The 26,064-nt window shown below is 44.7% G+C and overlaps 1 protein-coding gene across 2 annotated transcripts; it reads right to left on the reverse strand.

Annotated features, from left to right (window-relative positions):
• Window positions 1-1,750: 1,750 nt before the first annotated feature.
• LOC125514042 (protein RMD5 homolog) lies at window positions 1,751-4,234 on the reverse strand. Of its 2 annotated transcripts, XM_048679287.1 has the most exons (3): window positions 4,099-4,224; window positions 3,932-4,004; window positions 1,751-3,196 (listed from the first exon to the last, which is right to left on the reverse strand). In XM_048679287.1, the coding sequence occupies exon 3, from the start codon at window positions 3,175-3,177 to the stop codon at window positions 2,017-2,019; it is 1,161 nt and encodes a 386-aa protein (XP_048535244.1). In that variant the 5' UTR covers window positions 3,178-3,196; window positions 3,932-4,004; window positions 4,099-4,224; the 3' UTR covers window positions 1,751-2,016. The 2 variants fall into 2 exon arrangements, with proteins under 2 accessions (XP_048535244.1, XP_048535245.1); XM_048679288.1 differs by lacking the exon at window positions 3,932-4,004 and having other exon boundaries at window positions 4,099-4,234.
• Between the last annotated feature and the right edge of the window lie 21,830 nt (window positions 4,235-26,064).

Here is a 26,064-nt window from a genome sequence, read left to right on the forward strand (position 1 = left end):
TATTCAGAAAGGCAATGGAGGAAGATATGGTGATATCGTTACCGAGATCAAAGCTAGATCGTCTTCTTTTTTATGCAATTTCATGTTTGAAGGTAGAGCGGCCAATCAGGACGTTGATAGATTAGCAAAGTTTGCTTATTCATTGGATCAAGGGAGGCACGTTTGGATGTCGATCCCACATGATCCTTTTTGTATCCCACAAACTGCGGTTTTTGAATGAATAAAGCTTTTACGTCTCAAAAAAAACTTAGTGCTTTATCACCCTTTTTCTTTCTTTTTATTTTTTCTTGGAAACGCTTTTGTTTGATTTTTTTTTCTTTCTTCTTTTCTGCTAAGTGCGTGTTTTTTTCCAAAATCCGTGAACTTTATTTCAAATAGATGAGCATTTTTTCAAAAACAATGAACTTGTTTTCAAATTGATGATTCTTTCCCAATTTATAAACCTTTTTTCAAATCAGTGAACTTTTTTCGAATTTGATGAACTATTTTAAATTCGATGAACTTTTTTCAGGTTTGTTGAATTTTCAAATTCGATGAACCTTTGTTTTCAAATTCAATGAACTCATTTCAAATTTGATGAACTTTTTTCAAAATCAATGAACTCTTTTTAATTATGTGAACTTTTTTTTCCAATATGATAAACTTATTCAAAATAATTCAGAAAATTAAGTGATATAGTACACATGCAATAAATGATTTTACCATTCACTATTGGTGTGTTGTTCTAGTGGTTAGGCACAATCGTATAGGACTGTAGTGGCTTGAGCTCGAATGGGGGGGTGGGGGGCTTCTTTTGCTGTTTTTTCGTTTTCATAGGTTCGGTGCGCAGCGTACCGAGCGGTCTTAGCAACCGGGCGCATCGGCCCTATTGGGCCAGGCCCGGGTGCGGGGGGGGGGGGGCAAAAATGCTAGACATACAAAGATTTACAAGCTCTTTCCATCTAACAACCAATTACAAACCCCCCCCCCCCCCCCCCCCTGATTTTCAGGGGGGTGGACCGTCCCGCTCACTTGTTGACCAATAAAACTAACCCACCTGTAAAAGCCTGTAAACTGTTTGTACGTGTAGCATTGCCGGGAGGGGGGGAGGGGGGGGCACCTTCTTTTGCTGTTTTTTTTTGTTTTTATAGGTTCGATGCGCAGCGCACCGAGCGCTCTTAGCAACCGGGCACATCGGCCCTGTTGGGCCAGGCCCAGGTGGGAACCGCGTGGGCGCCAGTAAGCATTAGCGGCGCTAAAGCGCGGCTTAGGAGGTCCCCCAAGCTTACCCCACTACGTAATTTGATGAGCTTTTAGGCTGTGTTTGGTTGGACTTTTTATACCAATTTCTGCTTTGAAGAAGCTAAGAGCTAACCAAAGGGGCAAAATTTCACAACAGTTTTTGAGAATCTGTAATTTCTTTGTAGTGCAAATTCCGCAGCTGGGGTACCCCAACTTCTCTGCTTCTAAACCAACCGTTTTTAGCTGTCCCTCTGAAATTGAGTGGCATTTACCCACCAATGCCACTGGTAAGTTGTAAACCTTCGTTGCGTTTCTCCCCTCGCAGGAAAGACATGAGCAATAGGTCGACAGGAAAGGAGCCGCTGGCGCGCTAAAGTCACGGCTTAGGAGGTGCCCCAAGCTTACCCCACTACGTAATTTGATGGGCTCTTAGCATCACAAGTTAATACCATCGCTTAAAAGGAGCTGATTAAAAAAATTGCTTCCCTAAAAAAAAGAGCTCATTTCTCTAAAAAAAACAAGCTGGCACTTCCAAGTCAATCAAACGCAGTTAAATCACCCCATGGCCCTATAAACAGAATCAATCATCCAATGTGTTCTTATTACATCTCTTTCATACTCTATATACAAGACATGAGCAGAGTTGAGCACCCTGAGTATAACATATTACCTTTGCAAGTGTCAACAAAAATTTGACATTATCAGGCAGGTGATAAAAGAACGTAGCACCGTTGACAGGAAAAGAGATAGCAAAGGCTGGTGCACACAAATGGCCAATCATAGAGTAAGAAATCCTCAGATATAAAGCCGCTTACACTCAGATGCCAATGCTTCGAACGGGCAATATGGGCATTTGAAAGACCGGGAGCTGCTCTTTGATAATTTCACAGTCGACTGCTTCGACAAGACATGCCCACATGGAAGAAGCATTGGAGGATTATCATCACTACCTTGCTCACGAAGCACAGGACAGATGAACACTGAGTGGAACTGAAAATCCCTGCGGAGGTCCAATGGGAAAGGAAATTCCTTCATAGAGTGCCACTCCCTTTTTGCAGTTAGTACCGTCATCAGTTTAAGAAGAATTGGCAACACTTCAGCTCCAGCTGCAACTGTCATGCCCATAGGACCTGTGGAGGATTGACCCTTCAGATTGCAGAACTGTTGAGCGAACTCCTCAGCTAGCTTCTCCCAGTTAGTTGGTACTAAGAACTCTGTATATGGTGACTGGTCAAGGCGCCCGGCCCATAATATGGAGGCTATCAGCTTCTGGATTACATCCTTGTGTATGGTAGCAAATGGCGCGAGGTATGTCCTAGCATACTGAAGAGCCTCATCTCTTTTTCCTTGCTTGAGTATCTCAACAAACTGCAACTGGTGAAGCTTAAGCTCGAGACAGGAATCGTTTTGCAGTAGTGCATCATGATTTTTCATTGCCCAACTCAGAGCTGGCTCAGATTTCTCAGTCCGCAGCGCACCAAAAATCTCATACATCTCCTGAAACAGTTGTTTCAGTTTTATAGATGCTAAGCAACTGGCCTCTCCTAGAAAGTTGTCACCTATGTCAAATAATGCCTCCCGGTATAGATGGTTTGCAATAATCTCATTAAGTACATGTGGTTCCATGTCGACATTCTTGTAAGCTTTTGAAATATCATTGATGAAGAATTTCTCGGTGGTCTTGACCCACTTGCCGAGTGCAGTGTTCATTTCTTTCTGGCAGCTCTCAAGTTGCTTCACTGGAACCAACTCTTTCAGCTTATTCTTCAGATTGGTAAGAATTTCATGGTTCAGGTTTGATGCAGCATCCCTATCTGTGCCATTTTCTTGGATAGCACCGATAGCCTGCTCAATTTCTTTCTCGATTTGGTTTACCAAATCTATAGTTCTCGACGATGCAAGTTTCTGCTTTTTAACAACACGATTGAATTCATCCTTCAGTGTATCTACTTCCATTTCTGACTAGCTTCAGCACCTGTTATACAAAATGGAAGACAATTTGATCAGTCAAAAGTCAAAACAGTAGGTTGCAAAGAAATGAACCTTAGATTCAAGTACCAAAGTTATCACATCATATATTACAAGCAATGTATTCAGATCAGTGGGATAGAGTAATTATGTAGAACACCCACTCTTCAAAAGATAGCCTTGCAGAATTATTATCAATAAGGAGCAAACTGACAGATGCGATTCTTCTACTAAAGGAGCAGCGTTCAACAGAAATTGAGATGAACGAATACAAATCGCAACACCACATCACACACAAACTCTCTATCTAACTCTGTATAGACGAAAATACAAAACAAACAATTGGACATATTCCCAGCAAAGTGATGTAAACCGAAATCAAATGCGCAGGCTGTACGCATAGCAGTTCAACAATACTAGCTTGAAAGCACCATAATAAGAGAACTGGGCAAGAAAATAAAACGGGTTGCAGTATCACCCCCACAAATTCTCGACATTTGATTTGGATCCCGACTCACAATTGCAACTCTAGAAAATACCAGTGTAGATTCCAAAGATGCTAAGTTCCTAACAACGCCCACCACATGCGCGCTTCATGAATGGCAGTTCTCACCACAGACTACGAACACGCAAAATCCTATCACTTGGTCCTACGAGACAGTATGTTCTCTACAAAACCTCACCGCACAATCTACTCACAAACGGCCGTCTAAGTTTCCCTAACTGATAAAAGAGCACTGACCTCTCTTTATTCTTCAAGAAAACGCAATTCGCCTTCGGATCAGAGGAGAAGGACGGGGCGAAATCGAGAGGACCTGCGATGAGGTGGATGGATTGATCTGAATGCATAGGAGGCGATATAACCAAATCGAACCAAGACTGAAGAGGGAGACCGGAGAGGACGATTACCTGAACGCGAGACCGAGAGAAAGCCGGTGGCGGTTTTGGGGGGGTCCTGTTCCGGCAAGCAATCTAGGCGAAACGACGAACCCTAGACCACTTTGGCGGCTGGATCTATTTAATGGGCCAGTTGGGTAAGACTTAGCGAGGAGTCAGTCCTTGACGACTGGATCAGCTTAATGGGCTAAATACTCGTTAATGCCCAAAATCTCAGAGTATGTTTCTGCGTTTTTTCTGTCTGTCCTAATTCGTTTTTATTTTTTTCATCTCTTTTTTTATTACTTTTTATGAAATTCAGGAAATTCATTAAAAACCACGAACAAATTTCAAATTCATGACCTTTCGTGGAAATCATGAACAATTGTAAAATCCATAAACTTTCCAGAAAATATGAGAACAAATTTCAAATTTGTGCACAATTTCAAAATTAAGATTTTTATTAATTAGTAAACTTTTTAAAAAATATATATTCAAGATTTTTTAACTAGAAAATATTATAGAAATAATTAAATTTTACAAAATTCATGAATTTTTTCAAATTAATGCATATTTTTCTAAAAGTGGGAACATCTTTTAAATTTGTGAACATTTTTTTAGTCAGGAACATTATTTTACTTTGGGAACAAATTTTTAATATGCTAATTATTTTTATTCACGAATATTTTTGGAATAGGCAAATATTTTATGAAATTCAGAACAGACTTTGAAATTTGTGAACATTTTGGAAACTCAGATTTTTTTTCCAAAATTCTTGCATACTTTTGAAATACCAAACACAATTTCAAATTTGTGAAATTTTTCAATTTTTTGTGATTTGTTTTTGAAAATCCGGAACATTTTTTAGAAAAGCAGCAAAACAGAAGCAGAAAATAAAAAAGGAACAAATGGAACGAAAAATCTATACACCTTGCCTCGAAATGGGCCGGCACAGAGCGCACGCGGGGTGTCTGCGCTGGCCTATGCGAAGGCCGAACCTGCCTAGCTCACTACGGTTCCAACCTTGTCTCAAAAAAAAAAATAACTACGGTTCCAACCAGTGACTTGCTGGTTTCAAATACACCGCAATAACCGCCCATCCACCTCCTTTGGACATGGATGATTACCTTCTTTTCAGTTGATTTACATACTGTTTTTTTGAACGGTTTCATTCGTTTTTTCTTTTTTATCTTTTCTTACTCTTTTTGATAAATGATAAATGCGCGAACCTTTTCAATTTTTCTTTTTTTTTGTAAATCAATGAACTATTTTTCACTTTGCGAACTTTTTTCTAATTTGATGAACTTTTTTTCAAACCAATCGACTTGTTTCAAAATCAATGTCATTTTTCCAAGTTTGTGAACTTTTTTTAAATAGATCAACTTTGTTTCAAATTAGTGAGCTATTTTTCCGAATCCGTGAAATTGTTTTAAATTTGTTAAGCTTTTTATTAGATCACCATGAACTTTTTTGAAAGTTATGAACCCTTTTTCATTTTGGTGAAAGTTTTTGTATTCAATTTTTCGGATTATTTTTTAAGATTCAACGGTTCAGAAACTGGGCCTGACCATTCTACAGAATGGGTGGGCACCGGTTCTCCTAGCTGGCGCATTTAGTCTTTCAGGTTTGGGGAAGGGTACAAGTTTCCCAAACTGGTTTTTGTGTGTGTGTTTTCCTTTGGGGTTTTCTGCCTTTTTATTTTCGTTCTTTTCTTTCTTTTTTTCATTTCATTTGTTCTTTTCTTTGTTCATTGTCTTTTTCGTTTTCTTCTTTTTTGAATTCGTGGAATTTTTTGGAATCATGAAATTCTTTAAAATCGTGAACATATTTTGAATGAACAAATAATTTTTACAAAAAAATTATGAGATAAGTGAACATTTTTTTTGAATTGGCTAACATTTTTATAAAATTGGGGGAACAATTTTTAAAGTTCACTAACATTTTTTTTGTTTGGACAAAAAATTTGAAAGGCATGAATATTTCCTATTACATGAACATATTTTGAATTGTTGAACTTTGTTGTAATTGGCAAATATTTTATTGAATTTTGTGAAAAGTTTTTAAAATAATATGAATTTGCAAAAAAAATTCAATTTCATGTAGATTTTTTTGATTCCTGAACTTCATTTTCAAAATCATGAACATTTTTTGAATATCCAAACATTTTTCTAAGTCACAAACCTTTTTTGAATGTTCAAACATTTTATGATTTCTTAAATATTTTTTCTAGAAAAATAATCTAACTTTTCTGAAATCTCAATTTATTTGCGAAAGAAAAACAGAAAAGAAGAAATAAAAAGAAAAAATGATTAAAAAATCAAGTGGCCCGCATCTGGCCGGTCCAAAAGGGCGCCCTTGGAGAATGGGGATGCGGGTTAAGCCGCCTCCCTGTGCACACGGTGCCAAATAGGCGCCCCTCCCTTTATGAAATAGGGGGTGTCCCCTATCTGTCGAGCTATATATGATACGGAGTCCACTCCATAACATCTGGGCCGGTAACATACTTATTGTATTATTGTGTTTCGTTATTGTTGCATCGGATTGTAAGGGTGTGGTGCAGGATATAAAACTTGGCATTGGTGGGATGTATGCACCTATCGTGAAGGAGATCAGAGAGACAATGGAGATTTTTCAACAGTGCACCGTCATCTATGAAGGACGGACAACAAATCAAGAGGCACATAGCCTGGCTAAGCACGCTTTTGGTCTGGACCCGGGGCGCCATGTGTGGCTTATAAACCCCTCAGATTTAAATTGTATCCCTATGAACATTATTCAATAAAGTAAAGTGTGTTTAGACTAAAAAAAATACTAAACACAAGACAAAGCGAATATGTAGAAGGTGTAATGTGGTTATACACATGAAAAAATTGACACTTGATTCATATACTTTTCGATGTTATAAAAAAGTGCTTCGTTCATATACCTAGTAACAACCTTATTGTATTACTTTGTTTTTCCACTTCTACTTCATTAATACCCCTAAAGAAAATTCTATTTCATTTGTGTACTTTTGAGTATTCTTGATTTTTTTTAATTAGGATTTTTTGTGTAAAGACATACTATTTCTATAGATACACGTTTTTTAGAGCACATGACTTTGTTGCCCCATCGAGATGACATGAGATTAATAAGTATCTCCCAACCTGTTGTTAAAACACAAAGTTAATGAGTAAGAGGCATATACGATGTCCTCCTATCTGTCACATTTCAAAAAAATAAAAATGGATGTGAACAGATAATTCAGCCGTTTTGAGACGATCAGATGATTGCCATGTTGGGGAATGTTGCATGCAATTTCAAAAAAAAAATCTACGCTCACGCAAGATCTATCTAAAAGATGCATAGCAACGAGAGGGGAAGAGTGTGTCCACGTACCCTTGTAGACCAAAAACGGAAGTGTTTGACAACGCGGTTGATGTAGTCAAACTTCTTCTCGTTCCGACCGATTAAGCACCGAACGTACGGCATCTCCGAGTTTTGCGCACGTTCAGCTCAATGACGTCCCTCGAACTCTTGATCTAGCAAACTGTCGAGGGAGAATTCTGTCAGCACGACGGCGTGGTGATGGTGATGGTGAAGTGATCCACGCAGGGCTTTGCCTAAGCACTGCGAGAATATGACCGGGGGTCTAAACTGTGGAGGGGGCGCCGCACACGGCTAACAATTGATATTGTGTGTTCTAGGCCCCCCCCCCCCCCCCCCACACACACACACACACACACACATATATATATATATATATATATATATATATAGGGAGGGGAGGAGAGGCAGCGAAGCGGCGCCCCAAGTAGGCCGAATCCTACTTGGGGTCTTCCCCAATTCGGCCTCCCCTCCTTTCATAATTGCCGGAGGGGGAAAAGGGAAGGGGAAGGAGAGAAGGAAAGGGCGGGCCGAACCCCCTCTTTCCCTTCTTCCACTTGGCCTCCTTCCATGGGGGAGCGCGCCACCCCTTGTGGGCTGGTGTGCTCCCCTCTCATGGCCCATATAGCCCATATATTCCCCCGGGGGGTTCCGGTAACCCCTCCAGTACTCCGATGAATACTGGATACACTCTGAAATACTTTCGGTGTCCGAATACTATCATCCTATATATCATCTTTACCTCTCGACCATTTCGAGACTCCTTGTCATATCCGTGATATCATCCAGGACTCCAAACAGCATTCGGTCACCAAATCATATAACTCATATAATACAATATCGTCATTGAACGTTAAGCGTGCGGACCCTACGGGTTCGAGAACTATATAGACATGACCGAGACACCTCTCCGGTCAATAACCAATAGCGGAACCTGGATGCTCATATTGGCTCCTACATATTCTACGAAGATCTTTATCGGTCGAACCGTTATGACAACATACGTAATTCCCTTTGTCATCGGTATGTTGCTTGCCCGAGATTCGATCGTTGGTATCTTCATACCTAGTTCAATCTCATTGCCGGCAAGTCTCTTTACTCGTTCTATAATACATCATCCCGCAACTAACTCATTACTCATTTTTCTTGCAAGGCTTCTTATGATGTGTATTACCGAGAGGGCTCAGAGATACCTCTCCAATACTCGGAGTGACAAATCCTAATCTCGATCTATGCCAACCCAACAAACACCTTCGAAGATACTTGTAGATCATCTTTATAATCATCAAGTTACGTTGTGACGTTTGATAGCACACAAGGCATTCCTCCGGTATCCGGGAGTTGCATAATCTCATAGTCGAAGGAATTTGTATTTGACATGAAGAAAGCAATAGCAATAAAACTGAATGATCAATAAGCTAAGCTAACGGATGGGTCTTATCCATCACATCATTATCCTAATGATGTGATCCCATTATCAAATGACAACTCATGTCCATGGTTAGGAAACCTTAACCATCTTTGATCAACGAGCTAGTCAAGTAGAGGCTCACTAGGGACACATTGTTTGTCTATATATTCACACATGTATTTTGGGTTTCCGATCAATACAATTCTAGCATGAATAAGGAAATATAAAATAACAACTTTATTATTGCTTCTAGGGAATATTTCCTTCATAAGGTTCCTCGGCCAAGAGCGCCTCGAGTTGAGAAGACCTCACCTCCTCGGGCATCGGCATCGAACACAGTATTTGTTGTGCCTTGAGGATCCATTTCTGAGAAAAAAGGATGGATTCAATTATTTCGATAAGGAAGATCTACAAGATAAAAAAGAATACATAATATGAAGTTGTGTGTTGTAGTTACCTCGAAGGCGTCGTGAGCGGCTTCAGAGCCGTGGACCCTCCCCTCTAGGAGGATATTCATTCTGGGATGGCTTGAATAGCGTCGTCCACATCCCGATCAGGGAGGTGCGGAAGAAGTGCTTCATGGGCGGCACGTCCTCGGGCATGTAAGCCCACATCGGGCTTGCCTGAAGCTGGAGAGGCAGAATGCTGCAGTGAAGCATGACGTCCACCACATCCACCTGCTTGATCTTCTTCTTGTCTGCCAGAAATTTGACTTTCTATCGCAGCTCTGTCACCTTGGCAGAATTTCCTCAATCCAAGCCTTTCCTTTTCTAGGGAACAAGCCTCATCGGGGGGCGAGAAGGCTGGGACCTCGGCTCGGCTGCTGGCGAGTTGTTCGGTAAGGTAGAACCACTCCCGCAGCCATTCCTTGATGGTTTCGACAAAGATGCCCTTGAACCAGTCAACCTTCTGGTTCTTGCTGATCATAACCCCCCTCCCCCCGGTGCTCTGCGAGTTTGGAGCCGCTGGACTTCGACTTGATGCCGAACATATTCAGCCATAGGCCAAAGTGCGGCTCAATGCGGTGGAAGGCCTCGCAGACGGTGATGAACGTCATGAGGTGGAGGATGGAGTTTGGGGCCAAGTGGTGGAAGTCGAGCCCGTAGTAGAAAAGAATCGCATGCATGAAGGAGTGCAACGGAAACCCTAGATATCGGATGAGGTGGGGAACAAAGACAACCCCTCCCCTGACTGGGGAGTGAGGACTCGCTGGGCTAGCTCTAGAGGCCGGTAGGCAACATTGGTGAGGATGTATCTGTTGGGGAACATAGCATGCAATTTCAAAAAAAATCCTACGATTACGCAAGATCTATCTAGGAGATGGATAGAAACGAGAGGGGAGAGTGTGTCCACATACCCTCGTAGACCGAAAGCGAAAGCGTTAGGTTAACGCGGTTGATGTAGTCGAACGCCTTCACGATCCAACCGATCCAAGTACCGAACGTACGACAACTCCGTGTTCAGCACACGTTCAGCTCGATGACGTCCCTCGAGATCTTGATCTAGTAGAGGGTCGAGGAAGAGTTACGTCAGCACAATGGCGTGGTGATGGTGATGGTGATGTGACCCGCGCAGGGCTTTGCCTAAGCACTACGACGCTATGACCGGAGGAGTAAACTATGGAGGGGGCACCGCACACGGCTAAGAGAAATCTTGGTGTGCCTTTGGGGTGCCCCCAGCCCCCGTATATAAAGGGGGGAGGAGGAGGCTAGCAGCCAGGAGGGGCGCGCCAAGGGGGGAGTCCTACTTGAACTCCCAGTCCAAGTAGGATTCGCCCCCCCTTTTCCTTTCACCACCGGGGGGGAAAGGAAGGAGAGGGAGAGGCGAAGGGAAAGGGGGGCGCCGCCCCCTCCCCCTAGTCCAATTCGGACTGCCATGGGAGGGGGGCGCGGCCACCCCTTGGGCCCCTCCTCTCTCTCCACTAAGTCCCACTAAGGCCCATTATTTCCCCGGGGGGTTCCGGCAACCCCTCGGTACTCTGGTAAAATATCCGAATCACTCGGAACCATTCCGATGTCCGAATATAACCTTCCAATATATGAATCTTTACCTCTCGACCATTTTGAGACTCCTAGTCATGTCCGTGATCTCATCTGGGACTCCGAACAAACTCCGGTCACCAAAACACATAACTCATAATAGAAATCGTCATCGAGCGTTAAGCGTGCGGACCCTACGGGTTCGAGAACTATGTAGACATGACCGAGACACATCTCCGGTCAATAACCAATAGTGGAACTTGGATGCTCATATTGGTTCCTACATATTCTACGAAGATCTTTATTGGTCAAGCCGCATAACAACATATGTCATTCCCTTCATCATCGGTATGTTACTTGCCCGAGATTCGGTCATCGGTATCATCATACCTAGTTCAATCTCGTTACCGGCAAGTCTCTTTACTCATTCCGTAATGCATCATCCCGCAACTAAGTTATTAGTCACATTGCTTGCAAGGCTTATAGTGATCACTACTCCAGGATGCTGCTAACGCGACACTACGATCAGAGACCCTTTGACGAAACTGTGTGCGATGCAATAATCCCAAACGATGGTGTAAAAAAACCGTCAGAAAAGGTGCAAAACATTTGCGATGGAGGATGCATCAAACACGGTTCAGATTTTAGTTGCGTGTGCGATGAAGGACACACGGTTAACCCATTTGAACTGTTTGCGATGAGGCAGAACAACAGAAACAGGCAGCCATATCAATGTGTGTGTGATATACGGCATACGGTTCGCTCCGATGAACTGTTTGCTATTAGGGAGTGCAACATAAACAATTAGCCAGATCAAGGTGTGTGTGATATAGGGCATACGGTTCACTCGGACGAATTGTTTTCGATTAGAGAACGCAACAAAAATGGTTCAACTTAACAAGATGTATGTGATACGTGGCAAACAGCCAACTCGGATGAACTGTTTGCGATGAGAATTTACAACACAAACGGTTAATACAGTTAGTTCGTGTGCGATTCTGTGTGTACAAAAAAAATTAAAAAATGCAAACTAGTTGCTTGCGGTGGCTAGGAGTATCGCACACAATGCGTCTGCGAGTGCTCGTGTGCAATGATTAGTAAGTTACACGTGCATTTCCTTATGTTAAGACTTGTGTGATAAATAACACATGGCACCGGATACGGTATTCGGGTTGTGTGTGTGCTCCACTTAGTCTTCTCGCGCTCCAGTGAATGCTTCCCGCGCTCCACATGGGTGAATTGTAAAATCCACGCCTATTCCCTCACCGGTTTCCCGCCACCAGCTAATGGCTTGCTGCATATAACCCAAGCGGCAAGGCACCGCCGCGACACTCTGCGAAGATCTAGTCCTCACCCATCTAGCATTAGTTATTCCAAGCATGCCAGGCAATGACCAAAGCTTCAACATCGACGCCTAACTGTGTTACATCTTCGGCGAGGAGAACGAGCCGGAGTAGGTCAGGGAGCAAGAGCTTCATCGGCCGGTGCAGGCACCATGGCCCATCGACAACGATATCAGTGTCACAGTCCTTGGGAGCACAATCGACATATTGTAGAGGAGGTGTGATGAGCACTTTGCCATCCACCATGCAAAAGATCCAAAGCTGCTAGGCGGCATGATCGACGACCCACCCGAAGAACCGCCGTCACCAGTGCTCATCGAGAGCCTGATGCCCCGCAAGGAATGGGCAGAGGACCTCTGCGATTCAGTCAGGACAAAGGCAGCATGCGGCTTCATCATTGCCTGCGGCGGCCATGTCAACCTCGATCCCGATGATGTGGTGGCCAGGCTCGAGCGCATCCTTGGCGGAGTTGACGTCCCCGACAAAGTAGAACATCGCCAACGTGATATCTTGAGGATGCAGGTGATCGACGGAATTTGCTACCAAGCCAGAGACATGGAAATGGAGCGGTTCCGTGGAGTTGTCATGCGCATGATTGCACGCTGTCAAGCTCTTCTCGAAGAGGCCCAGCAGCCCCAAGAGCCTCCCAGCGCTAGCAGCTCCGTAGGCGGAGGCGCGCCGGGACACTCGGAGTGAATGGCCGCATGGGTGCTATGCTGATCATGGAGTCCGAGAAGACCATCGTCGGAAGGCCGCCAACTTAGCCTTTTAGCTTATATTTTATTATAATTGTATGCATATGTAGGTCGTGAGTGTTCTGGGCCTTGCCGCATTTGGCATTTTAAATTATCCTGAATATGTAAGACAATTATTAAGAATTATTAACCGTTACCACTGTAACTTTGCCTCAACGGCGAGCAGAGCGCGTGCAGGGACGCTAGAGCAGAGCGCGCCGCGGCGGCCTCAACGGCGAGCAACTACATGGTCAACCTTCTGCCATCAATAAATTTTGACCTTGTTTCTCGTCACATTATTGATTACAACGCATTAAGTAATTGCAAATCTGTTCACACCTATCAAACTAATATGTGCGCACACTTAGCACCGGGCTATAAAAACTACCCACTCGAAAATTACTTCACAGTTCCTCTCCTCATCACCCACAAAACTGTTTTTTTTCTGTCAAGTCGTTCCACCATGACCGGTAGGAGGATTTTAGGGTGGACATATAACCAGGCAGCAAAGACCAAGGCCGTGAAAGCACTAGAGAGGTCCCGCGGCAAAGCCGCAGCCGCAACAGAGATGTCCCGGCGCATCGCGGAGCCCTTGAACGAGCTCTCACGGGCACGCGAGGGCTCTCACAAGGGCATTCACGGCGTCGGCCATCGCGACGAGCCGGCGTTCCTGAAGTCCTTCGTCGGCGAAGACGACGTTCTTGCTGGCGTCACTATGCAGCAGGAGCTGGTCGACGGCTTGATGAAGTTGCTCAAGATCAGCAATGCCTCGGTTGACAAGGCGACTGGCCTCGTCGAGCAACTCATGGGTGACAATGCGAAGCTCCACAAGTTGGTCGCCGAGAAGGAGGAGGAGGTCGCCGGCTGGAAGATGCTGCATGAGCAGAGCAGTGCCTCGGAGATGACACTGAAAGCGGTCGTCGAGGAACTGATGGGTGGCTTGAGAAAGCTCCGGATCGAGCGCGAGCAGGAGGTGGAGGAATCCTTGGCTGCTTTCAAGTAAAGTTCTGAGGAATTGAAGAAGGAGCTGGAGGATTTCACCGCCCGGTGATCCATCGACGGGTAGAGACAGTAGCGACACAGATCGTTGTCTGCAATTTCCTGAGGAAGCTCCGGATCGAGCACGAGCAGGAGGTGGAGGAATCCTTGGCTGCTTTCAAGCAAAGTCCTGAGGAATTGAAGAAGGAGCTGGAGGATTTCACCGCCCGGCGATCCATCGACGGGTAGAGACAGTAGCGACACAGATCGTTGTCTGCAATTTCCTTCTTCTCTTGCCCCCGTGTCTTCCGAGCTTTGCCGCGTGTGGCATTTCATATTATCCGGAATATGTAAGACAATTATTATCTGCGCCATTGTAAATTTGTCGTTGTATTATCCGTTGCCATTTTATTTGTGGTCGTATTATCCGTTGCCCTATGTGGCAATTTAAATTAGGGCGGAATACGAGTTGAAAACACGAATAAAGCAAATGCTACCATGGGATCACAAGCAAACACCCTCCGTCCTGGTGCTTTAATTAACCCATTAATGGAGAAGTTGTGAGCGAGGCGGGTGGCCGCTGGTGCATGGAGGTCAAAGAGCTCGCTTCCCGGTGAGCATGGGCGGCCTTGCTGCTCGCACGTGTCCCATCGAGCCTGCGAGGTGGACAGGATGCACGCGTCCCGCCGAGCCTGCGCGGTGGACTGCTCGCACGCGTCCCGTCGAGCCTGCACGGCTGACTTCTCGCGCTCATCCCGTCTAATCAAACAGCTGCACGCATGCCACCGAGTATGGTTAAATTTTGACACGATTAATATAATACAACCATTTGCGATATTAATGTGTCACTTTTTTGTTTCAAAAAGGACTTCGTTGGCTACTGATGGTAGCTGGAACTACGTCGGTATTTCCCTGGAGAGGGAGGGATGATGTAGAACAGTGACGGTAGGTATTTCCCTCAGTTATGAAACCAAGGTATTGAACCAGTAGGAGAACCAAGCAACACAATGTAAGCATCACCTGCACACAAATAACAACACCTCGCAACCCGACGTGTTAAAGGGGTTGTCAATCCCTTCCGGGGTACGGTGCCTCAAGATAGGCAAACGAACATGAGGTAAATTGTAGTAGATTGATAGATCGAACGCCAAATAAAATAAATTGCAGCAAGGTATTTTTGGACTTTTGGTTTAATAGATCTGTATAAAAATGCAAAGGAAAAGTAGATCGCAAGGCAAAAATATGAGAAAGAAGACCCGGGGGCCGTAGATTTCACTAGTGGCTTCTCTCGAGAAAAATAGCAAACGATGGGTAAACAAATTACTGTTGGGAAATTGATAGAATTCAAATAATTATGATGATATCCAGGCAATGATCATTACATAGGCATCACGTCCAAGATTAGTAGACCGACTCCTGCCTGCATCTACTACTATTACTCCACACATCAACCGCTATCCAGCATGCATCTAGTGTATTAAGTTCATGGAAAAACGGAGTAATGCAATAAGAAGGATGACATGATGTAGACAAGATCCGTTTATCTATATGGCGGTAGATATAGATCTCGTCTTTTTATCCTTAGAGGCAATGATACATACGTGTCGGTTCCCTTTCTGTCACTGAGATCAAGCACCGTAAGATCGAACCCACTACCGGGCAGATCTTCCCATTGCAAGATAAATAGATCAAGTTGTCCAGACAAAACCCAAATATCGGAGAAGAAATACGAGGCTATAATAGATCATGCATAAAAGAGATCAAAGAAACTCAAATACTTTCATGGATATAAAAACATAGATCTGATCATAAACGCGAAGTTCATCGATCCCAACAAACACACCGCAAAAGAGTTACATCATATGGATCTCCAGGAGACCATTGTATTGAGGATCAAGAGAGAGAAATGAAGCCATCTAGCTACTAACTACGGACCTGAAGGTCTACAAAGAACTACTCACGCATCATCGGAGAGGCACCAATGGAAGTGGTGAACCCCTGCGTGATGGTGTCTAGATTGGATCTGGTGATTCTGGACTCTGCGGCAGCTGGATAAATATTTTGTCGACTTCCCTAGGGTTCTGGTATTTTTGGGGTATTTATAGAGCAAAGAGGCGGTCCGGGGGGCACCCGAGGTGGGCACAACCCACCAGGGTGCGCCAGGGCCTCCTGGCGCGCCCTGGTGGGTTGTGCCCCCCTCGGGGCACCCCCCAGGTGGAACCAGGGCCCATTTCCTTTCTTCTGGTCCATAAAAAATCTCCGTAAAGTTTCATGGCATTTGGACTCCGTTTGATATTGATTTTCTGTGATGTAAAAAACATGGAAAAAACAGCAACTGGCACTTGGCACTATGTTAATCGGTTAGTACCAAAAAATGATATAAAATGATTATAAAACATCCAAAATGAATAATAAAACAGCAAGGAACAATCAAAAATTATAGATGCGTTGGAGACGTATCAGCATCCCCAAGCTTAACTCCTACTCATCCTCGAGTAGGTAAGTAATAAAAACAGAATTTTTGATGTGGAGTGTTGTTCATCAAGTCATCTCATATTCTCTTCTTTATAGCATGGACATTTGGAATTTTATGTGATTCAAAGCAATAGTCTAGTTTTGACATAATAATTTAGGTACTCAAGCATATCAACTAGCAACCAAGTCTTTTAGAATATCAATGCTAAAATAAGTTATCCCTAGCCCATCATGCTCAAACATTGATCCATTCATGAAACACACTCGAATATTAACTACACCCAATACTTGAGCACGATCATATTGTGTCAGGACCCCGATTCCAAGTCACATCGATCTAGCCGGTAACACCTCATATCACTTTGCGGCCTCACGCACGGTATTCCCACGGGTGTCGCCTTACCATGGCCTGGGACCGTATGCGCCTTTTGGCTCACGTATATGATAGTGTCGCTAGCATCCATATGACAGAGAACCCGGGCCGACATGGCTAGTCGTGAACCCAAAGCGGCACTAACCGACGGGGACATGCATACATGAATCACATCGAGCATGTCGGTCAGCAGCGTGTGAATCCGGGCTGTAGCACTGGGCTAACAGGACTCCGGGAAATCGGGCTGTAGCAGGCTAGGCAGGACTCCGGATGTCACCACATGACATTTCCCCGAAGGGACAGACACAGGAACGAAGCGAAACACATGTCGGCCAGTCAAGTGTCCTGAGCAGTAGTGCTGGGCTAGCAGGACTCCGGTGAACCGGGCTGTAGCGGACTACTATGGCTCATGGAAGCACTAGACTACATTTCCCCATAAGAGAGACTGCCAAGGATAAACAACTAGATTGTCGGATCCCACACATACCAAGCATTTCAATCATACACACAATATGCTCGATATGTGTAAATACATCATGGCATCACAACATAACTCTACAACTCAAGTATTTATTCATTAGGCTCCGAGGAGCGAGATGTTACAAACATGGGTCTCATGACCCAACAATCATAGCATACAAATCAAGCACATGCGGAAGCTTAACATGTCTGAGTACAGACATCAATAAATGAAAAAGGTTGAGAAGCCTGACTATCTACCGATCCTGCCGAGGGCACAAGATCGTAGCTGAGGTATCAAGCTAAACGTCGAAGTCCACGCGGAACTACTAGCAAGACTGAGGTCTCTCTGCAAAACATAAATTAAACAAACGTGAGTACAAAGGTACTCAGCAAGACTTACATCAGAACTAAACTACATATTCATCGGTATCAACAAAGGGGGGGGTGGAGTTTAACTGCAGCAAGCCAGCTTTGACTCAGTGGCTAACCCGTACTACGACTGCAAGCAACTCTTTTGAGGTGGCGCACACGAGTCCACATATTCTCCATTCAATACACCACTATGGATCCGCTCCCGTCTCCCTACGAGAAGGCCATCCATAGCACTCACATTTATCTTGCGAGTTTTAGAGTATCCACTTTCACTTGTCTATGAACTGTTATAGGCAACCCAGAAGTCCATTACCGCGGACACGGCTATTCGAATATATGATGTTAACCCTGCAGGGGTGTACTTCTTCACACACGCTCTCACCACTTACCGCCGTTTACACGACATGTACTCGGCAACCTTCAAGCGGAAGCCCAACGAGGGTGTCGGCCACGGCCTACCTAAACACTCAAGTCTCTAGTCCAGGTTTATCGCCTATCCAGGTTCCATCCACAGGGAGTCCGGCCGAGGTTTCCACATACGGCCCCGAACGATGTGAACAGGGTTCCCGAGACACCAAACGGGCGCCCGGTACACCGTGCCACGGTGTATCTACCGCAACATAGCCCACCCCTAGGGTCAGCGCTACGCACGGCCGCCAACACATAACCTACAAACACCAGAAACTAGTTGCAACTCCTGGACAGAGTACTAGGGTGATTAAGAAGCCGAGAGGGTCAATTAAGGATCCCAATGAGTGGTAGTAGCTGTTCATGGTCACAGACACAGAACTCAGTTCCTGAGGACGGCTACAATGAGACAACCCACCATGTACTCCTACATGGCCTCTCACCGCTACCTTTACCAAATCGTGTTCACACACTTAGCTCACACACAGTAGGACATGTTCATCACTGTTCCAATTCACCCCCGATGAATCAGACCTGACTCAACTCTAAGCAGTAGCAGGCATGACAAACAAGCATGAATGAGTAGGCACATCAGGGCTCAAACAACTCCTACTCATGCTAGTGGGTTTTATCTATTTACTGTGGCAATGACAGGTCATGCAGAGGACAAGGGCTCAACTACCGCAGCAAGTAACAGTTGAATCGTTGTTGTCTTAATGCAGTAAAAGAGAGCAGGAGCGAGAGAGTGGGATTGTATCGGAATGAACAAGGGTGTTTTGCTTGCCTGGCACTTCTGAAGATAACATCGAGTCTTCATCAGTGTCAACGATCACAGCGTCGGAGCAGCGTCTACCGAGAGGGGACAATCACCGGCAATAGAGAAGGAACACAATCAATGCAATGCATAACATGATGCATGATAATGACATGGCAATATGTTGTTGATTGAGCTAATGCAACTAGCAACACAATTAAATGAAGTTGGTTTGAATACAAGATTCAAATTCAAACTCCATATATGATTAGTTAAATGCCATTTATTTGTTTTGTCCAAAACAGAGGACAACATTGTTCAAACATGCATGAAAATGCCATAAACAGATTCCTTGAATTTTTCTGATAATTTTCATATATAGTTTATTTCATTTGGAGTTACGGTTGATTTTCTATGATTTTTAGAAGTTTTGGGCATTTTTTGGAATTTTCTGAATTATTATAATTTAAACTAAATCCAGAAAATGTATTACTACGTCAGCATGACATCAAGGTGATGTCAGCAGGTCAAAGGCGTCAACCAGGTCAAACCTGACCAGTGGGACCCACTGGTCAGTGACCCAGTCAACTAAGTAAGTTAGTTAGCCCTAACTAACTAGCCTGGGCCCACTGGTCAGCGACTGTAGTAACTAACCTAACTAGCTAATTAGCGCTAACTAGAGTAATTAGTCAGGCGGGGCCCGTAAGTCAGTGAGAGAGAGGGGGAGGTCAAACCGGGCAGTGGGGTCAACCCATGCCGGTCAACGGGTCAGGGGTCGCCGGCGTTTAGCCGCCGGCGACGACAGAGACGGCGGTGCGGCTCAGAAATGCTCTACAGGGCACCATTCGATCCGTGGGTTGCACCTACGGGTTCCTGGGAGTGAGGCGCATCCATTGGAGGTGGTGGTAGGAGTTGGGGTGGCCGGAAAGTGGCCGGCGACGAGGTTCAGCGGCGGCAGCAGCTCGGGCATCCTCGGGATAGCGCTACAGAGCACGGGAGGGGGCGCTGCGGTTGTCTGCGGGCTCATGGGATCGTGCTGAGCACGATGGTGTGCTCGGACACGAGCTGCGGTGGCTATGGCCACGGCGGCGACATCGCCGGCGGCGTGGAGTTCTCGGCGAAGATGGGGCTATGGCCTAGAGGTCAAAAACGACCAGGGGAAAAGGGGGAGATGACTCGGGGGCTCACCGTGAGTCCGTTTGGAGGGTCAGTGGGCTCGAGGGCGGCCGAAGTGCAGCGAATCGACGGCGAGGGGCTTGGGTGCCCGAGGTTGAAGACGACCGCGATGATGATGAAGCAGGGCCTCCTGGCGTCTAGTAGCTCGATTGGGAGGACGAGGAGGTTCTGGCGGTTCTTCTGAACTCGGCGGAAGGGTGAGGGGTGCCCGGTGGCCGCGGTGGTGCTCGTCGGCGCGACGACGGCGTTCTCGGGCGGCTGCGAGGAGAGAACCAGAGAGGGAGAGAGAACCAGGGAGTGAGGGGAAATATTGAGGGGGTCCAGGGGGTGTCGTGGCGCTCGGGGTAGTCTCCAGCAGCGACGAGCAAGCAGGAGGTGCCCGGACGCGTGCTCGCGCGCGCCGGCCACGCGCTCGTCCTCCTGGCAAGGGGAAGATGACAGGGAGGATCCCCTGGTGGGCTGGGCCGGCCACTTGGGCCGCTAGGTGACTGCACAGGTAGGTTGGCCCAGGTAAGCTCTCTCTCTTCTCTGTTTTCTAAATTGTTTCAGTTTTCTATTTTTCTACAATTGTTTTGGGTTTAGTTTTAACACCAAACCATTTTATAAAATCCTGAAAATAATTATGTGACTAGAACTAAAATATCCTAAACCACATAAAATGTTCGAGAATTATTGGACATATATTAATTATATAAAGAATATATATCCAATACAAATAGTTATTGAATTAATTCAAAGGCCCAAAATAAATGTTTCTGAGATACCAAAAACATTGGTTTGAATTTTACTTCTTGCCAATATTTTCGGAGACTAAGAGGAACATTTTCTTGGATTTCTTTGAAGACATTTTAATGTTGATTAATTTTGAACTGGTTTATGAGGGTTTCAACAAACCTCAATTCAACTTTCAGAAATTTTAGACATGATGCATGAGTGCAGATGCAACTATTTCACTCAGGTACTCTAGGGCTGTGACAACTCACCCCCACTAAACAAGAATCTCGCCCCGAGATTCAGGTGTAGGGTAGGATGAAAGGGGAACACAAACTAACATAATCTTCACGATCCAGGTTGCACTTCTTAGGGTTGTTGATTCATTGCATACGTTGACTCTGACATCCTCGCCTTTGAGATCTTCATCCACGCGATGACGAGAAGAAAAGAAACTCTCGAAGAATCGATCTTCTTGAAGATCAAGCAACCGACGATCAACTCACAGAACGAGACATAGCGACATCTGTCGAGATGAGACACAATACACACATCAAGAATGATGGAAATGAGCATATGACAAGGTTTAAGTAAGTAGCGGAATTCCCACACCTAGGAGGGTGGTGAATGGTGTCAACGCAGCGAGGGGTTGGGTTGCCATGATACCATAGCGAGACATCTTAAGGAAGGTGACTCGCAGAAATATTCCCTTAAGTGGCAAAACGAATTACTTTTGATTCAGAGATCATTGAAACTCTTTATAAAAGCCTAAGGCAAACCACAATAATCATTTGGCGGAGTACGAAGGGATGGCATACCCGGACTAGAATGGATGGTGTGGACTATCTTGTTGAAGACAACGCAATGGATGATTTTTTCTTATCATCGGAAATGGATGGGACCCATGGTAAGTCCACTTTTGAAGATGATCTTGAACAACAACTACTGAGGTGCAGGCTGGGAACAAAATGCAAATGTTGGGAATGATTCTGGTAACTGGGGAAGAAACCCAATAGTAGAGAGAGATTCCACTGTTTGAAAGGTTATGGCATAATTGAAGAAACTGAGAACGGATCCCAGTTAATGCCGACGATAAATCCTAGTGCTTACGCGTGTTCTCAAGAACTTGAGCATCTCCATATTCATCAAGGTTTTACCAATATCTGTGTCAAGGATCCTGGCAACACAACATACCACCATGATGAATGGTGATGGATGATGCAGATGCAAAGGAAGATAACACTTTCTCAGATTTCACCTTAGCGAGGCCAAGGAAACAAAATATGGATGATCGACCGAGAGACAATTAGCACTCCGCTTCTAATGTTCTCCTTGATGTGCTAGGATAACCCATTTATTGGTATGGTTTGGTATCTAGGACATCAAGTAAAAGGTCGGACTTCGGGAGCACAAGAATCCGTAAGGATTAACTATGGAGGTAAATCCTACGAAATCCTCATGGAAAGGTGGCCAACTTTCTTCAATCGAGATACTACAATAATAGGTCTTCCGGCTGGATGTGTTGGCCACGACATCCACTTTACCGGTTATCGAGAGACCAATATTATAGTTCTTGGAAAATGCTCCAACCATCATATCTGCCTGAGATTCAGATCTGGTTGGTGTCAGAATATTCCAGACTCATCGAGTCTAGAAAGGAAAATGAAGGTTTGCAACACAAATCGACGAGATGTCATTGCGAGATTCTCAGGAAATGGACTATGGTAGTAAGCTCCAAAACATGAGCTGGTTCTGCTAAACACATGTGAGCATGTTGTCCCAGACAAGCATGACCACATAGTAGTCTTACAATGAAACACTACCGAGTTCAGGGGGAACCATCAACGAGGATATCGAAGTTCTTGCATAAGTCTAGCTCCTAAGAAGAAACTTCTTCTCCTTGAACAAACCAATCAGTGGCTTGGTGTGCTAGGAACACGTATGGAGTGGAGGTAATTAATCTACCAAACCATAGAATACTTCGCACATATGCATGACTGATTTGGGATGATTCCAAGGGAAACAAAACAAACCTTTCTCAAATTCATGGCGGCAACTTACACCTAGTGCACGTGAACTTAGAGAAAGTCACTTCTTTCACCAAACATATACTTCATGAACGGAACACGAAAGCATTGCTTACAAAGTTTCCAATACTAACTTAGATGTTCAACATGAATCATGGGGGAGACAGCATGCTGCTGATGGGCTCAACAACAACTCATCGAAATTTCCATATCACTGGACTTCCACCATCATGTAAACACGGTGGTAGCATTGGTCAGACCAAAGGATGTAGTGGTGTATGCTCGAGGAATCAACCACGAGTAAGACAACATTACGAACATCGTTGGTTCTGATTTGGCTTGACGATAGCCCATACTCAAGTCAAAGTTTTGACAAGACAATAGATCCAACAACTGATCACGAGGACCAATTGGTGAAGATATCATCTTTCTTCAACACATACACAACACAAAGATATCCCTTCAGGAAGAACCAAATTCGGCAAAGCCTTTTATCTTCCAACTCTCCAAGTTGCTGTTCAGCTTAACCAACTAGCTCAGGGGTATCCAACACAGATTCTTGGAGAAGGGGTGGTTTACAAGAAACCAGCTTGATCACGAGCTCAACATAACGGTCAGGTGACAACCAGGTAATACTTCCAAGAAGATATTCAGAAAATCATGAACCACCGATATGTTACTAAGCTCGAGATCAACCTTGCTTTTCAGGGCAAGATGATATGATCAAAAGAGTGAGGGATTGACACAATCCTAACTCATTGATCGAAGGGTGCCCCAACAAAAATGGGCTAGGTAGCATGATCAGTCCTAGGATGGTGATTTAATAACCAACACGCTAAGGATGATGTTAATGCCCATTAACTACCAAGCAACGCGGTTGCTAGGAGTATTGATTTCACACATCATGGTTCACTTGTCGGTATTCAGGTTACAATAACACAGGAACCGAGGAATGAACAATGATGGCAAGAAGTATTACTGTGTCAAGAATTCATAAGAGGTGGTTCAATTCTCATGACACTCTTGACATAAAGATGGTAACACTCCAAGGTAGAGCGGAGCAAAAGTTGGATTGGCATTCTGATCCACGGAATACAATTGCTTTGATCCAATCCTAGATATGGTTGAGGTTCTGGAGTTTTTTTCTCCTAGTCATTCTGGAATAGAACGACTTGACAGACCACAAGAATAATTAGGCATCGATGAACGAATGCATGCATACTCTTGACTATCAATTGATAGAAGATGGTCGGAATACAACTGAAGATGGACAACTCAAGGAGCATATAACTTTCTGAGTTGTGGATGCATAGCTTAATATGTCGAACCAAGTTCAACAGGTTTTCTTCCAGATAACCCATGCAGAGAGGTAGGGTTGGCAGAGTCACAACATAGAATGGAGAACTCATCAGGAGCACTCTGTCGTGACCTTTTGGTTCAAAAGAACTCCTGCCAAGAATGGCTCATGATAATTGGAAGAAGGATGTACCACGAACCTCGAGGACTATCGCAAAGGTTACTAATATCCTAAAGGAACTAGCAACACTATCAACATGAGGTAAGTAGGGTGAATCTCGGGTTCAAGAACCCATGAATAGAGTACCTACTACTACATGGCATCACGGGATGCTTTCGAGAATAATGGCCAGAATCACACACTGGGGATACAAAACATGGCTAGATCACTAGGTGACTCCCTAAAACACCTAGGGTCATAGTAATAGCTCCAACATATATGTCGAGGCAACAAAGTACCTCAACTCACCGATTAGTGTGCTTAATCTGGCCCAAAGGAACATCGAGAATGGAAAGAAGGGATTTGCAAATGCATCGGACTATTTAGAAACCTGGGATGACTCGGACAGCATAACGGCTGTAATTGCTCAAAAATAGTTGAGACATCTTGCAAAATAGTGGCATAACCACTCAACATTACAATATCAAGGTTCTGAGGCCAGCTATGAGCATACGGAGGTAAAAGGAACTGAACTGAGACTTGAGACCAACAATCCTACGAATCTATGGATTAGTAACACGTGATCCTGATAGAAAGATGAGAAGCCTAGTTCCTAATCCCTGTAGGAGAGAAGAGGGTGACTCAGATCAGAGGGCATAAGGTATAAGGAGCAAAAAGAGCCTAACGTTCCCTTCCACAATCAATTTCCTTATATAACTAAAGCATTTCTAGACTCAACTTCGACTAGTTTGGCTTGGTAATCCTACAGGCAGTCAGGCTCTGATACCAAAGCTGTCAGGACCCTGATTCCAAGTCACATCGATCTAGCCGGTAACACCTCATATCACTTTGCGGCCTCACGCACGGTATTCCCACGGGTGTCGCCTTACCATGGCCCGGGACCGTATGCGCCTTTTGGCTCACGTATATGATAGTGTCGCTAGCATCCATATGACAGAGAACCCGGTCCGACATGGCTAGTCGTGAACCCAAAGCGGCACTAACCGATGGGGACAGGCATACATGAATCACATCGAGCATGTCGATCAGTAGCGTGTGAATCCGGGCTGTAGCACTGGGCTAACAAGACTCCGGGAACCCGGGCTGTAGCAGGCTAGGCAGGACTCCGGATGTCACCGCATGACATTTCCCCGAAGGGACAGACACAGGAACGAAGCAAAACACATGCCGACCAGTCAAGTGTCCTGAGCAGTAGTGCTGGGCTAGCAGGACTCCGGTGAACCGGGCTGTAGCGGACTACTATGGCTCATGGAAGCACTAGACTACATTTCCCCATAAGAGAGACTGCCAAGGATAAACAACTAGATTGTCGGATCCCACACATACCAAGCATTTCAATCATACACACAATATGCTCGATATGTGTAAATACATCATGGCATCACAACATAACTATACAACTCAAGTATTTATTCATTAGGCTCCGAGGAGCGAGATGTTACAAACATGGGTCTCATGACCCAACAATCATAGCATACAAATCAAGCACACGCGGAAGCTTAACATGTCTGAGTACAGACATCTATAAATGAAAAAGGCTGAGAAGCCTGACTATCTACCAGATCCTGCCGAGGGCACAAGATCGTAGCTGAGGTATCAAGCTAAACGTCGAAGTCCACGCAGAACTACTAGCGATACTGAGGTCTCTCTGCAAAACATAAATTAAACAAACGTGAGTACAAAGGTACTCAGCAAGACTTACATCAGAACTAAACTACATATGCATCGGTATCAACAAGGGGGGGGGGTGGAGTTTAACTACGGCAAGCCAGCTTTGACTCAGTGGCTAACCCAAACTACGACTGCAAGCAACTCTTTTGAGGTGGCACACACGAGTCCACATATTCACCATTCAATACACCACTATGGATCCGCTCCCGTCTCCCTACGAGAAGGCCATCCATAGCACTCACATTTATCTTGCGAGTTTTAGAGTATCCACTTTCACTTGTC

This window comes from Triticum urartu, chromosome 6 (genome assembly GCF_003073215.2).
Source record: "Triticum urartu cultivar G1812 chromosome 6, Tu2.1, whole genome shotgun sequence".
Lineage (NCBI taxonomy): Eukaryota > Viridiplantae > Streptophyta > Magnoliopsida > Poales > Poaceae > Triticum > Triticum urartu.

What these genes read in the sequence shown, in the direction of transcription:
- LOC125514042 (XM_048679288.1), bottom strand. Translation starts at nt 3,177, where the DNA reads ATGGAAGTAGATACACTGAAGGATGAATTCAATCGTGTTGTTAAAAAG.